The sequence below is a fragment of the Macadamia integrifolia genome, chromosome 2, assembly GCF_013358625.1.
Source record: "Macadamia integrifolia cultivar HAES 741 chromosome 2, SCU_Mint_v3, whole genome shotgun sequence".
Taxonomy (NCBI): domain Eukaryota; kingdom Viridiplantae; phylum Streptophyta; class Magnoliopsida; order Proteales; family Proteaceae; genus Macadamia; species Macadamia integrifolia.
Genome location: NC_056558.1, coordinates 12,910,511 through 12,926,207, shown reverse-complemented (window position 1 = coordinate 12,926,207; position 15,697 = coordinate 12,910,511). Strand labels below are relative to the sequence as shown.

The window sequence follows — 15,697 nt, the reverse complement described above, 5'->3', positions numbered from 1 at the left end:
CTCAATTTTTCTTTATATTTTTTGCAATAAATTTTGAATGGAGAAAACATCTCAGCTAATAAGTGGCTTGTGGGCAATAGGAGCATACAACTTGTACCCTTAACTCCTTCTATATAGCGAAGAAGAAGAAATAAAATAAAATAAAATAAAATCTAGACTGCTACATAGCGAAGAAGAAGAAATAAAATAAAATAAAATCTGGACTGATCTTAGTATGTTGTTCTAAGGAAATATCACTCCCCTCCCTTGAACTATGGTGAAATATCAAGTTACTTCTACACTTTTTCAAAAATATCATTCCCTTCCCCCTAAACTCATTCTTTCTATTGTCCCTCACCGTGAGAAATGGCTGTTAAGTCATCAAATTTTTTTTCCTAATACCGAAACTGCCCCATACATGTAGAATACCCAATATGTCCTTCATGAAGTAAAATCGACCAAAACCTTCTCCCTCTCAGCTGTGTTCAAACATTTTTTAATGAATGCATATATAAGCATTACAACCAAAAGTACAGAGAATTGAGTAGGTTTTTCAATGTATACCTCTTCAGGTATTTTGCTATTCAGAGCAATCGTAAGGGAACGGTTCACCACGTAACAACCTGTACATATAGCTTAACCCAAAAATGTTGCACTCTAGCACAACTCATCACCCAAGCTCTTGTAAATGGCAATTCAAGATGGCTTCGTTTACAAAGTGGCATTTTGGCTGAAATTTTAGCAGAGAGGCTGCTTTGGGTATGTATTCTGGAATGCATTCTAGGTCGATAATGCATTTTGAGACGATAAAATCAACACTTCTATCTTCTTAGAGTGCATTATTGACCTAGAATGGATTCCAAGAATGCATATAAAACACAACTGAATTAAGCTGGTTTCCATACCCGAGTGGTATTCCAGGACCTTACAGTTCCAGCATGAAAAGGATTGACAAGTAAAATGGTTTGCCCAGAAATAAATGACAATTATATACATGACAGGCAAGCTAAAGATACAAATTCTTTAGAAGAAGACGGGAGAAAAAATCACAATTAGGGATCTAGTAATTACTACGTAATCAGAATATCATTCTACTAAATGGAAAGACCAACTTTACAGAGAAACTTGCTCTTTATGCTTTGGTGATTTATCGTCACTCTCTGGCCCCCATGCTCTGACCTATTTAATGTGGGATCAGTACCTATCAAAATCATAGAACTCTATGTTTTTGTACTTTTGGGATATTATTTCTGCTTGAACTTTTCTTGCAGTGTCAGTTGCACATCCAACAAGAATCAGAACAGATGTACCGGCAAATCCACGAAATGCAGTCAAATGTGTCGTTTGTTCAATCACAGAAGGACCAGCAGCCAGTACTGCCAAAAAACCAGAACCAAGAACTGATATCCGGCTAAGAACCTGCATCAACCAAAAACTGTATCACACCAATGTTCATGAATTGAGGAGCCATAACAAGATCTGGCTGTAGTGTGAACAAGTGCCCAGTGCACTTGGTAGCTTGTGGTGTGTGAAAGACCGTTGCTACCAGGAGGTCTTGGGTTCAAGCCTCCTTGTTCACACCCCACTCCCCCATAAAATAGGATAGGAGTAGGACCCATCAAAAAAGGAAAAAAAAAGGTCTGATTGTAGTCAAACTCCCAGGGTTGCATTATATCTCCCTCCTAACAAAACAAACTTCATTAGAAAGAGAAAAATAGCACACAAACATATACTGCTACAAAAAGGACCATATTATTACCAGTTTACAACTGAAACAACCAGGTTGGTTCTGAATAATTCCAAAATTTTGGATTTCACCAAGTAAAAATATGAAAGCAAGCATTCTATCATTCTTAAAAACCTGGGAATTTAATTCTATGATCTATTTCTTTTCTTTTATTTTTTGAATAAACTTGTATCTATTTCCCTGTGTATAGATTTTTTTTACTTGCTTATGAGAGTCTTTAACAGCTCAAGATTGAAACTGTTTTTTGTTTATTGAAAAATGAAAATATTGAAGGCAAAGTTCAAAGCTATGTTCTTATGTGCAAGAGATGTGCCAAATACAAATGTTTGCACATGCCCAGAAGATATGTGAAGACGGGTTGGCAATGAAGGAGCAAATAGATAATGGTGTGAAGCACTAGAGCTTTGTACTACTTCACTGTATTAAAGAAGTGTCATCATGCTTATTGGTTCGAAAAAGCCTCTTTGGGATGATATAGCCTAGATGCCAACATTTTTATCAAGAGAGCTTGCACCAAAAAAGGAAGCTGGCAACATGATTAAGTTGAGACTTAAGTACTGATTGAATGATTTGGACTTTATACACTCAGGGGCCACCCATATGCCGTTGGCTCTCAGGATCACTGAGCTCAAGGAGTCGCTACATTTCACTTTCATTAAGTTGATAAATACTTACAGTTTTAATACATGCAGCAGTGCTTTTCCCCGGGCGAACAAGTGGGATGGATGCACCTTGACGCTTCAACTGCTCACTCACATCATCAGGGTCCAATTGTAGAAATGTGTAGTAGTAGTTGAAGAAGGCAATCAATAGAATATTCGTAGGGAGATATAGAGCACCTAAAAAAATCCATCTGGTTATGTTCAATATAAAAGCAGGTACAATCAGATTCCAATAAACCAATAGAATTTTAAGTTCATATAATGACTCCTATCTATAACAGAAAAGCAGAATGTTTATAGAACAAAAAAGAAGAGAAAAAAAATAATTTTTGTTTTGAGGAGAGACATATTTAGTCCTCTTTTTTTCTTTTACAGATTAAATGCCCAAACCAAGCAAGCTATTGTTTTGACTATAGTTGAAGACTTGTTTCACAGTAACAGAACCTTGTTGTAGGATGGTGCGTGATAGCTATGCTTTCCTCTGTTTTAAGGTTTAGAAATGTTGAACTTACGGTGATGTTTTAGCAGTCATGGTGAAGTTTATAATTTGTGATAGTGTTAAGATATTTGGTATGAGTCAAGGTGATGCTCATCATATGTGCTGAGGTTTCTTGTTTCTGGTTGTAATTGATAATGAGACTTATGAGTCATAGATATTATAAATAAACTTCCAAGACTCACGTTTTGTATATGCACACAAACTGTGAGCTAGTTTTTCTTCTCCCCTATTTTCTCTTCTCTTCTCTTCTACTTTTCTTCTTGTCTTCTTCTTCTTCACATCTGATCCTGGTTATTCCAGTTTGATTTTGTCACATGGTATCAGAGCGATGTAGAAGAAAAGGAGAAAGGAAATAAATAAATAAAGGGAGAGTGTTTCTTGTCTGGGAGTGAACACTATGGTGGCAGGAAACACCCACTACCACAACCCCCCTTTGGTTTAATTAAAGGGGCGACAGGAAGGTCATTACACAGGGGGAGGAGAAAGATAGACAAGGTGGTCTGCGGGTGTAGGGTATGCTCCTGGATAGAGAACAGTCTCCCATAAATAAAATAAAATAAATCTCCTGTGGCTGCTCTGTTTTTGAGTTAAGTTTCCTGTAACTTGCAACTCCTCATCTCGTTTCAATCCTGCTCTTTTCTGCCAGAAACTCACACATCATTTTTGTTTATCTCTGTCTCATAAATCCAACCCATAAACCCTCGTTTCAGACTCTGTTTAATACACAACTTGATACCATACTCTGTTCTGTCTGCAGGCAATATCCGACTTCATCACACCTAGTTAAGCTTTGAGTTTTCCCTTCAACTTTTGACCACAGATAGACCCTACCAGGATCCCAACTTCACCTTGATTCAGCCCCATCCAGTCCTTAGTTTGTGAGTAATAAATTTTCTCCCATCAAGTCTTAGTTCTGCCCTACTTTCTGAGTTCTTAGTTTCCCTCTGTTCTGTCTAGTTCCTGAGTTCTGGGTTTGTTACTATTCATCCACCTATTGCTACTCTGCTCTCCTTGTTGATATCATATGTAAACAAGGAGTTTATGGAATGATTGGGAAATCTGTTTTGCTGAATGTGCAGCTGTGATGTGATTTGGTCCTATCGGATGTGCTGATGTTTTCGTGTTCTTCTCATGCCCTGCGACAAGAAGATTTATTATATTGACGAGGATCAACTCCTTGTGGAAACCCTGTTTTGGGATTTGGATTGTTATAACATATACTTAAGCAGTTGGCTGATCACTTGAGCATGGATTTGTGAGAGGTTTTTCAGCCTACGACTATGTTACTGCTATTCTCTACGCTCTGCAAATCAGGGAATCATGGATAACTCTAAATCCAGCCCTTGGATTTTGAAAATTTTTGGTGGTTTCTTCTACACATCAGATGTAGCATTCAACCAGAATTTGATCTGGTTTTGCTCTGTCGATTGTGAGTTCTTGAAGATCCTAGTTTTTAGAACTTCAAGTTTCTATTTATTTATTTATTTGCTGCTGTGTACTATCCAGCCATTGGATTTACTTCATATTTTGGTCATCTATTTTCTTTTCATTGGAAGGTATATTCGACCAAGGTCTGACTTTCATCTAAGGTGTTGACTTTTACTTTCTGGTTGTATTTTGTTGTGTCATCTCTTTATGTCCTGTCGCTGGAGTTATTAGTTGCTCTTAATTTTGTGCTTTTGGCTGTTGCTGTTATCAAGGATGTCAATTGGTATGGTTTAGGGAATTTGGTATGGTTTCGGTTCGGTGCAGGAGACAGAAAGGACGAGCCAAAACTGTATGGTACCGAGAACTTGAATGCATTTTCAACACTGAAACCATACTGAGTCAGTTCAGTTTTTAGTCGGTTTCATAAACAGTTTCTAATTCGGTTTGGTTTGATTTCGTATGGTTTTATACGGTTTCATAAACCATATGTCATATATAATAAATTAGAAACATATAATATATACACTTAGATACATAATATATAATTACTATACATGCGTATATTCGATTCAGCACGGGAATAGGTAATTTGTTACGTTTCAGTTCGTACTGAAAAGTTTTTCCCTAGATACCGAAACCATGCAGTACCAAATAAGATTCATTTTCTTGGTACTGAAACCATACCGATTCTTATTTGCTTCATTTTTAAATGGTCGGTATATGTTTTGGTGTTTGGTTTTGGTTCCAAATTGACACCCTTAGCCATTACATGATCGGGTTCCCGTTGTTAGTCCCCTGGGATTTGTCCATGTGTAGTGCTACACATTTTAGGGGGATTGGATTGGAAATGTTGAAGATTTTTTGATTGTTGAAAATCATTTTCCAAGTCTCCTTCATGGAGATTATTGCGTCTCCTTCGCAGAAATTATTGTCTCCTCTGTGGAGATTATTGTCTTTGCCTTCCTTGTGAAGACCGTGTCTTCATTGTGAAGATTATTTATGTGCTTACTTTCTGAAGGTTATTGCCAGTGTCTCCTTATCGGAGATTATTTGGCTTGCCTTCTCATTGACGATTTTTTTCCCACATCGATGAATTATTCATCTTCCTCTGATGCTATTTTCGGGCTTTTGTTAATGCTGTTGAAGTGTTCTAGCCCGTACCAATGATTAATTCATCTTCCCTGCTACCATTTTCTAGGCTTCTGCTGTTGTTGTTGTTGCCATTATCTGGTCCATGGATGGTGTTTCTTACCAGTTATCACTCATATTGATATCTGGATATTTTCTTCACAAATAATTTGCTCTGTTTTTTTGATGCTGTGACTGGAAGGAAGTTCTTTTGTGGCTACTTGATTCTAAAAGTGATATATATATATATATATATATGTGTGTGTGTGTGTGTGTGTTCAAGTCTCCTTCTGCTGGTTGTGTCTGTTTTTTCTGTTCTAAGCTGGAGCCTAGGATATGTATGCTCCGACTTCGGGAGAGCGTTGAGATTATGGTGATGGTTTAGTAGTCATGGTGATGCTTATGATTTTCTGTAGTGTTTAGATATGTGTTATGACTCGAGCAATGGTGATGTTTATCATATTTGGTGATGTCTATGTTCTTAAGTAGTTCGACTGATAGGGGTTTCTTATTTCTAGTTGTAATTGATAATGATTCTTATGAGTCGTAGATATTATAAATACACTGCCAAGACTCACAGTGTGCATGTATGCACACAAACCGTGAGCTAGTTTTATTCTCCCCTATTTTCTCTTCTTCTCTATCACTTCTTCTACTCTTCCTTTCTATTTTTCTCCTTGTCTCCTCTTCTTATTTTCATCTGATCCTGGTTTTTCCAATTTGATTTTGTCACAAGAAAAAATAAGTATTCTTGAAAGTAATGAAACTGAGTGTGTTAACAGGACAGTATTTATTTCAAAAAGTAGTCTCTTAGTCGGTGGAAGAAAATTAGGTTACCTGATCATGGTCATAAAATAACTAATGAATCATCACATTTGCTTCAAGTTGCATTGTAGTTATGGAACATGATTTGTGTAGCTGATCCCATTTGGATGGGATAAGGCATAGTTGAATTGAATAAATTGGCTTGGAAGGTGGAAGAAAACTTACGTTTTAAGTTTGCATCAATGTTTCAAATGTTGACTAGGAATGGCTGGACAAGCTGACCAAGGACATGAAACAAGACTAGTAAGTTTGAATCTAGATCATACCAGAAGAGGATCTGGGGATCCGAATGATCCAATAACGAGTTTTAAATCCTGGAGACTTACTCCGTTGAACTTTTAAATAATTGCTTGCAAAGCAATTATCAAGCGAGTATGACGTCAACTAGGTGCCATTGTTATAGTCTGAAACTTGGTTTCGGACATTAGATGATCATAGCAGATCTTTTGCAACTTACCATGTGTATTTCTAACTTCTTATATGAAATATAATGTTCTCAGTTGAAAGCTTCATATGCTATCAGAAGCCAAACATTTATTATTCGAAGAGAGACTAATTCATCAATGGTATGTGCCAACAAAAAAATTATGACAGATTCTTTTACCTCCTGGATTTAAAGCAACTGCAGCTTGTTTCAAAGCAGCCAGACCTGTGAAGCGTGCTACTGTACCCGGAAGAGCCAATGATGATGTTGAAAATATAATCGGCATCACTCCAGCACTATTTACCTGCTTGACCATAACTGTCAATTTAATGTTGAGAAGAGTATACAATTTTGCAACAAATGGAAAATTTCAAGACAAGAGCAAGGAATAAATAGAAATTTACAATTCTGGCACCACTCTTCTTGGCTACCAAGAGGTGTATTAATTTCAACCTTTGACTTTGATGGAAGGATTTGGACATCTTCCCCAAAGGAGGATTTTCGTCCACCCTTTTGTGTGGATCCCCTAATTGAACCATACCACAGTCCCAGTGCTGATAGTTGTCACGGCGCTAGGGCGAACCAAGGTGTTGGAGGGTTGTCTAAGCACTTAGGTGAGAAGGCGCCCGCTTTAAGGCGAACAAGGCGACCAAGTATTATTTTTTATTTTCCCTATTTTCTAACACTATTTAGTAAGCTATATATACCTTATATCATAAAAAATCAAGATTAAGCAACATCAAGTCATTAAAAATCAACATTTAGCCATATTAAATCATAAAAAATTAACATTAAGTCCTATTAAGTTATAAAAAAATCAACATTTAGAGAAATGTTTTTGTTCTATAATTAGTTTGACTGGTCAAATGATTTTATTTTTACATGAGACTTTTTGCATTAGTTAAAACATAAAACCAGCTTTCCAACAAGTCTAAGATTACTTAAATCTGAGTTGTAATAACAAAGTTATGCTCCAGTCAAACTTAATTTTAAGTGCGCGAATGCTGTTAAAATCGCCTGAATGAAAATAATTTTATGGATCATAGTTTTTAAGGCGCTGGTAAGGCGCTGCGAGGCACTAATGCGGTTTAGAGATGGTAAGGCAGTGCTCCGCCTTATGTGAAGTGGCGCCTTATGGGTGTTTTTTTTTTTTTTAAACACATTTTAAAATTACTTGATGAAGATTCCAAATATAAATTTTTTATTGATAGGTGTATGATTTTGTTAACACTTGAGATGTATGGGATCAGTTTTATTCCACCAAAAATAACCAAAACAAACAAAACAAAAACACGATTCACAAATAGTGTTTGGATTTTGTCAAGGGTTTTAAGAAAGGGCTTTGAGAAGGAATCAAGGAACAAGAAAGAACCATTGATCTAGGCGACCATTTTGCTCCGGCAACGGTGAGTTTGCTTCGGCAGCGATGAGCTTCATTCTTCTTTGACAGGAGTAAAAATATAGTGGATAGGGCTTAGGCACTCATTTTGGCATCATAGAGGTAAGTGTAATAAATACTTATATTTTTTATGTCTTCTTTTCTTTATATTTATAATTTTGTTTCATAATTATGTATTTATATTATATGTTAATATATTATGATGATTGATGATTGATGAGTGATGATTGATGATTGATGATTGATGATTGAATATTGATGATTGATAAAGATGAACTTAGTTTATTCACTTTATTGATTTGTTTTCTTGATGAATATCTTACACTGGTATGAATATGAACCTTTAATATTTATTTAACATATGAGTAATAGGATTCAACTAGGATTTGAGCCAAATAAATTGGTTTTATAAAAAAATTACACAGGAAAGCTTTAGTCAATAAGGCGATGCTTTATGCCTGCCTTATCGCTAAGGCGCTCTGAAAGACCCTCAAATGCCTCCGTCGCCTTACCACCTTAAAAACTATGTTATGGATATCAAACAAAAGATTATTTTACCGGACTTTTGGTTTTTAGTAATGTTTTAACATGATAGAATTTATAAAATTTTCATAATTGAGAAAAACACCAGCATTTAAAAGTTGAAATCACCCCTATTACCAAAATCTAGTTTTTGTTCTTGGACTGAGGGGTTGACTTTTATCCTTTTGGAATTTGATTTTTAAACTATTTTTATTGGATTCAAATAAGGGGTATTTGCTTATTTAGGAATAATATCTTAAGTAAATGAAATAACAAATATAAAAAAGTGCAACAAGTCGATTGTTGCCTAGGCCCCAAGCACACTGCCTGGATGCCTAGTCATCGCCTAGGCGACGCCTTGACAACTATGCCGTGCTCTCTAAGATACTTTGGAGAGGTCTTGCAGTATCAACAATTGTGATATGCTACAAAGGAGAGGAGCTTTCTCACATATGCCAGTTGCATTTTCTGTTTCACCTCTTTGTCTCCTTAGGAATTTATTATAATACCATTGAAATCCTAGTTCTATTAATTCAATAGCCATTGAGTAGGGAGGGCCAATCGGAATCCAGTAGACAGGACCTCATCATATAACTTTCATGTTGCGTTGATAATGTTTGTGGTGCTGTTTGTATTCCCCCCCCCCCCCCTAGTTCAGGACTTTAGGGACTGTTTTTGTCAAGAAAGTGATTATTTGTAAAAAAATAAAAAATTCAAGCTCAATATTATGTTTCACACAAACACACACCGCATTGATAATTTCATATCTAACTGGTAGGTAGACTTTTTAATAATCGATGGTTAAAAGTGGGGCTAACAGTCTCTTCTTTCTTAGATGGTCCTTACTAATAGCAGTCTGATTTCAAAAATAAAGAAAAAAGGAGAGGAAATAAAAGAAGAAGAATGCATTCCCATGCATTCCCATCTGAGGAAAAGCATAGAGAACTTGGAAATGATTTCCATTGAGAAGAACAAGACATGGAATTGGACAAGCCAGCCCTGAGAGTTTCAACATACTGGGATGTCCTTACAGATGTAAAGCAGGAGAATTTTTTTTTCCTATATTGGAAATGTTGTTGCCTAAAACATGCAATGTTTTGTTTGATCATTGTTTTCTAAATTTGATTACAAATTGTCTACTTTCCTCAGTTTGGTTGATAAGCATCTTGCATATGTATACCGAATCTGTATTGTCTTGTCAAATATAATACAAGCATTGATGGAGTCAAACGTGAATTAAAATGAAATAATTATTACAAACTTGTTCTTACAGCATCTCTAAGCATTAAAACTAGAATTTTATTGGAAAAAAAAAAGTGTCAACAGATAAGAACCAATTTCACAAACCTTAAAGGGAAGATAGGCGGATTTCTTAAGTCCCCCACTTCTACTACTGTACTGTGAGGCATAGTTAAGTGGGATTTTCCTCTCAGCTTCCTGAAGCACTTTGTTAAACAACTGCTAATAAAGCTCTAACTTCAACAAACAATAATGAGAAAAATCATAAGAACTTACCTGGACATACACAATACCAAGGACTAGCAAGAAGAAAGAAATAACGGTTGCAGTGAGGCCAACATAGTTTCCATCCTGAAATGCTTGTACAACTGTCCTACCAAATGATGCAGGCAAGTATGAAATAATGCTTGTGAAGATCAGAAGAGATGTTCCATTGCCAAGTTTTAGATCAGAGATCCGTTCCCCAATGTAGGTCGTAAGGACTGAGCCAAGAGTCAACAGTGTCACTGATGATAGCGCCCACTCTGTACTGAAGTCATTGACATAGGGGCGTAGGTATACTACTTGACCAATAGCCTGGAAGAGAAATTACAATCAGAAAAGTTATGCAGAACAATCATCAGAGTACACATTGTAAAGAATGCTCACAGCTCTAGAAGTTATTACAAGGGAGGCAACAAGGCATGAACCTTCTAAAGGGTGATTAGGTAGGGAGGCCAACTGAACTATGTGGTGAAATGTCAAAGAGCTTAATGATTTCTTCTGAAGTTTTGAAAATTATTTATTTGAAATTTGATCTCAGTATATTTTATGGGGCTTAAAACTTCTGCACATCTAGAAGTTCCAATTTGATGCATGTCTAACATTTGTTTCTGTATCATTAGCAATTTATTTTTTGGATTGGTATGGCCCCAAGGAGAGTTGAACTCATGACTTCTCAACTGTGAGGTGTTGGTCTTTACCAACTGAGCTACCTCCTAGGGGTTCATTAGAATTTTTTTTTCTTTTATCACAATGTTCATACTAATTCCAAAGAAGGCCTAGAACCAATACACTTATCACTCCTCACCTACATTCTACATAGTAAACTCAAATAGTTCAATGGTACTCCAGAAATTCTGAAAACTTTTCTGACTGAATTTATTATCGAAATACAAGTCAGTTTTCTTTTTTTAGACACAAAACTTCTCTGCATAATCTAGAAGTTCCAATTTGATGGGTGTCTAACGGGTCTTTTTGTAATATTAGGAATTCCAACTTTTATCAAAATGAACCTAATATTTGCAAAGGTGGTCTTGAACCAGTAGGCTTATCCTCTTCTCACCTACATTCAATAAACAATCACAACATCTAAGAGAGAAGGACATCAAGGAACGGTTGCAGTTCCTAAACAGCAATGAAACCTGAAAGAGATCGAAGAGTTTGTTTCTCATCCTTGATTAAATTATCTTACACAAGAACCATCAATATATGATACTTTACCTGTACTACTGCAAACCCGACTGAAGCATAGCGAGTATACTGTTGAATTTTCTTCCTCCCTGCTTCACCTTCTCGTTTTTGAAGTTCTTGCAACTTTGGGTAGATCTGTGTAAGAAGCTGAAACACAATCTGTGCATTGATATAAGGAACGATACCAAGGGAGCAGATTCCCAACCGACCTATGCCTCCACCCGAAAATGAATCCAAGGTGCCCAATAGACTGTTCTGATCCAAATTACCGACAAAAGCCTCTCGATTGACGCCACCTAAAGGTACATAGATTCCAAGTCGAGAAAGAGCTAAATAGCCCAACAGCTTGAGAAACTTTCCAGGTAGTGGTCCTTTAAAGAAGTCACCAAAATCAATTGAACTGTCTTCGATTGCAGCTGTAAAAATCAAAGTTAGTCGGAAAGGAATAAAGGGCAAAGACCAGTATGGTAAACTTGAGATATTTACGGTAAACACAGTTATTGGCTAAGCATCAAACCTGCCACTCCCCTAGCTGAAGAAGGTTTCTCTCTTTTTGTACTTGATGTGCTCTCAAAGGTTTGTGAAAACAAGTCTGCAACATGTCGCCACAGAGCTCTGAGATCCAAAGAGGGATCTAGATTGATACCCAATGGATCAAAATCTGAACCATCAAATCTGCTAAGAAAAATTATGGTCAACAGAAAGGCAAAAGGAAGGAACGAATCCACTAAATTTTCTTCGGGAAGATCTTTCACTTAACTACCAGCCAATGGCAGAGTAGAACATTTACAGTAACTGAAGTATGTTTACTTATTCTATGTAAAGAGCTATAAGTACAAGTACTCCAAAGCCTACCAGTAACTATATCAGATATTGACAAATAGACAATGTTTTGATTTGGAGGTAGTAGAGCTGACAAATAGATTTGGAGCTTAAACGAGTAGAGAAGCATAATAGAGAGCAAAAACCTTGAAAATTTTCGATATTTTCTATGAAAATAAAAATTAAATATGATTACCAGAGCTAAGTTTCTGACACTAAGTTCACAGATTAGGAAACTGAACAAAAGAAGACAAAGACAGGAGAGAAGAAACTACAAATAAGTGAAATTTCATGAATAATTTAGATACCCAGATAAGAAAAAGAATCCAACAAAATATATTTGGGAGGGAAAACACAATATCCATTTGGATTATTAATCTAAAACAAAAAATGGAGAGAAATTTGAAAGGGTACCTGTTGCAGGGAGGAGGGAGTTTCCAAACGCAGTTGTTTCTTGGTTTTCTCTCAACAGAAAAGCTCGCTCTGCAAGTCGAATTCCATGGTCTAGAAGAGGTTCTTCGATTGCAGGAGAGCGTAGGGAGATTGAATAAGACCGTTAAAGAAGCTTCTTTGACAGTTAACAACATTATCTCCGCTTCTCTCTCTCTCTCTCCCTCTCCCTCTCCCTCTGCCTCTTCTTTGAGTCTCTCTCATCTCACTTAACATTGCAGAGAGAGCAATCGCCACAGGGATCGGGTCACTGGGTTCCAATAATTACCGTCAGATCCGAATCTTTTAATACTCAAAGAGATATCTTTGATACCAATTTGACGGTCAATATTTCTTTCACGATGAGTTTTGTACTCTTGGCAGCGTTTCCAGTAGCAGAGACTTGACTTTGATAAGAGACAGAAGCTGTGAGCGGAAGAGAGAGAGAGATGAACAAGAAGAAGATATTCAAGCTAGCGAAAGGGTTCAGAGGGAGAGCAAAGAACTGCATAAGGATAGCAAGGGAAAGGGTGGAGAAGGCTTTGCAGTATTCTTACAGAGATCGACGCAACAAGAAAAGGGACATGCGTTCCCTTTGGATCGAAAGAATCAATGCTGGCACCCGTCTTCATGGAGTAAGTTTCTTATGTGTAATTTTCTTGTTTGATGGTTAACTGTGTCATCCATAAAAGTTAAAGAGAGGGTCCCCATGAACTGGGTTTTGGGTTTTGGTTTTGGGTTTTGGGTTTTGGTTTTTACGAGGAATTTCTGTAGTTTTAGCTCGTATTGTCGTCAGTACTTGCCCTTGCTTTGAGGATTCATCACATTTCTTTCATTGAACACTTCTGAATGCATGGGAGGTGTAGTAGAACTAATGATTGGGATTTTTCCATCTTCTTTCATTAGCGAAATTTGGGTCATTGCTCTCGTAGTTGCAAGATAATGATTTGGAACGATTTGTGTAAGCTGTGGATTAGAGATTCGACACAGAGAGATGGAACATATTGTGCATTCCTGAAAAGGATAAAAATTAAAATGCTTGAAACTCTAGACTCAATAGTTAGTTTCCAGGATAGTGTGCGCAATCCAAAAGGTTAAGAATTGCAGTAGATGAGTGCTTGAAATTTATTTGTTAGTAGTGAGCCTCAGTTCCTTCTATTACTTTAGTTGCAGTAAAAAGGGTGGGTTTACATAACACAGGATGGCTACTTCTACTACTTTAGTTGCAGGATTAATGAAACAGTTTATTCAAGTACATAGGATTATATCTATAGGTATCTGGTTCTGTTTCTTTAGCTGCTAATTTTTGGTTAGCGAACAATGCATTCTTCAGTAAGTCTGGGTTATGTGAAGGGGTTGCGATTGCTTCTAATTGACTGTATAGAGCCCATGGTTGATTTCTTTGAATCCACTGATTTTTGTCCTAATCTTATTTTGAAGATTATAGGTCGATGTCACTAATGATCACTCCATCAGAGCCTCAGTCAATTTAGTCTCATTAATCAAGTAAAACAGTAAGCAAGCACACAGCTTTTGATTTTTATAGTTTCTCAGTCGAAAATTTGTTTGCATATGGTTTATTTAAGTACCAATAAATGGTATTGAGTAGTGAGTAGTGTTAAAGTGTACCGTGAGGGAGAGAGTTTGTGTCAAGTCGAGAGTGGGGTCTATGTTAAGTTGTGTTGAGCTCATTTTTATTTACTTTATCTTTGGTTGCAATTGACCTTTAGTGGGACTCTTAATGCATTAAAAGCAATGGACCTAGGCCACAATAGAGATTATTTTGGGTCCTATCGTGGCTCTAGGATGTTCCCCTTTTTCTTGTGCATAGTGCTTTCTCCCTTTTCTGCCTAGTCGGTCTTTATCTTCTCTTTCTCTTCATCGGTTCTCATTGGTAATATCTGATTTTGTTAGAAGTAGAACCTCTTGTATCACTTTTGTCTCAAAAAAAAATTATAGCCACTTAAAGCAGTAGAATAGCCAAGTCATGTTAGTCCATCAGAAAAATGAGACAAGCCCATAGCTTCTGATTATTGCTGCTGGCTGCTACTTCTTGCTTCCTTTCCTTTCCTGTTTTGATCGATGGGGTTGTACTTGAATAATTTTTTTGTTGCTGGAGATGCCTTCCTATAAGTTCTCACACTTACTTCCCTTGCAATTAAAGCACTAAATATTACACTTTACTTTGTGTTCCTTTCTGAAGCAAACAAAATAGCACTTCAAAAGTGCGACTTCTTTTTTTCCTTCAATTTCCTTTCCTTCTCAATTGCTAACTTTCCTTTTCGCTTCCCTTACGACCTGGACTTCCAAAAAGTGGATAGAGGATATGAGCATAGATGTCTAGAAAACAAGGACAGTTTTACTAATGCAGATTCCAACTTGAAGCCATTTGAATTGAATGTATGTGTGGAACTGTTGATTAGATTACAATGAGTACGTGAATTGGATATTTGAAAGAGTAGTAGTAGCTGTGGTGAAAATCTGGATATGAACAGCTAGGTTTTGAGGGAAGTATACTTTTCTCTTTTTTTCTTTTATCTTTTCTTTTTTCTTTTTTTTTGTAGGGACCAGGTTGGTTTCATGTAGGGGTTCCTAATATTGTAATTGTTGATGCAACTCTCTTGTTCCTACTTCAAAGTAGTTGGGGAACATGGAAGATCAAGGGATTATCGTGTGGAAGTTAAATCTTTTTTTAGTTCTCGAGTGTCTCTATTGTGGGTATTTTTTTTCCACCTTTGGTCTTGAGATTGGGGGGAATCTGCCAATTATCTTCGTCTTGGTACACTTGTACTTAATTTTCTCGTTCCATCTGTTTGCACCCCATTTTTGGTCAGTCTGACTGACAATAAAAATGAGCATGTACTAAGGGATTAACCGACCCGACATCTGTCTATTGATCGATAAATGAGGACCCTGTGTTAAGGAGTTGATCAGTCAGATTGACTGATTAGGGTGATCGAAAAATGAAGGCCTTGTTTTAAGAAGTTGATTAGACTAAACCAATCAAGCTGACTGAATACAATCAGGTTGACTCATAAACGGGGTAGCCTAGGGGTGGAGTTCGTAATGACAAGAGTTGGTTCTAGAGGAGTTACATGTGTGCAATTTCAGTGGTTTGAGTAGTTATAACTACTGGCAGAAG

At 36.7% G+C, this 15,697-nt stretch overlaps 2 protein-coding genes across 5 annotated transcripts in view; one reads left to right on the top strand and one right to left on the bottom strand.

Moving 5' to 3' along the window:
* Positions 1–15,697, top strand: part of LOC122067006 (50S ribosomal protein L20) — a 31,985-nt gene that overhangs the window by 7,980 nt on the left and 8,308 nt on the right. Inside the window, exon 2 of one of the 2 annotated variants that reach the window (XM_042630860.1) lies at positions 12,993–13,190. In XM_042630860.1, the coding sequence (XP_042486794.1) occupies positions 13,005–13,190 (186 nt within the window). In that variant the 5' untranslated portion in view covers positions 12,993–13,004. Of the gene's footprint in view, positions 1–12,944; positions 13,191–15,697 lie in introns of those variants that run through there. The other variant, XM_042630852.1, reaches the window with a different exon arrangement.
* On the bottom strand, positions 975–12,777 carry LOC122066983 (preprotein translocase subunit SCY1, chloroplastic). Of its 3 annotated transcripts, none has more exons than XM_042630826.1 (8): positions 12,541–12,777; positions 11,822–11,979; positions 11,335–11,720; positions 10,129–10,428; positions 9,961–10,050; positions 6,873–6,996; positions 2,402–2,565; positions 975–1,398 (listed from the first exon to the last, which is right to left on the bottom strand). In XM_042630826.1, the coding sequence occupies exons 1-8, from the start codon at positions 12,711–12,713 to the stop codon at positions 1,174–1,176; spliced, it is 1,620 nt and encodes a 539-aa protein (XP_042486760.1). In that variant the 5' UTR covers positions 12,714–12,777; the 3' UTR covers positions 975–1,173. The 3 variants fall into 3 exon arrangements, with proteins under 3 accessions (XP_042486760.1, XP_042486767.1, XP_042486775.1); XM_042630833.1 differs by having other exon boundaries at positions 9,961–10,011; XM_042630841.1 differs by lacking the exon at positions 9,961–10,050.

What these genes read in the sequence shown, in the direction of transcription:
- LOC122066983 (XM_042630826.1), bottom strand. Translation starts at nt 12,713, where the DNA reads ATGTTGTTAACTGTCAAAGAAGCTTCTTTAACGGTCTTATTCAATCTC. An exon ending in CCGCCTATCTTCCCTTTAAG is followed by an intron (nt 6,997 to 9,960) that starts GTTTGTGAAATT and finishes ATGGTCAAGCAG; the next exon opens with GTAAATAGTGCTGGAGTGAT. An exon ending in CTGCTGCATGTATTAAAACT is followed by an intron (nt 1,399 to 2,401) that starts GTAAGTATTTAT and finishes TGGTTGATGCAG; the next exon opens with GTTCTTAGCCGGATATCAGT.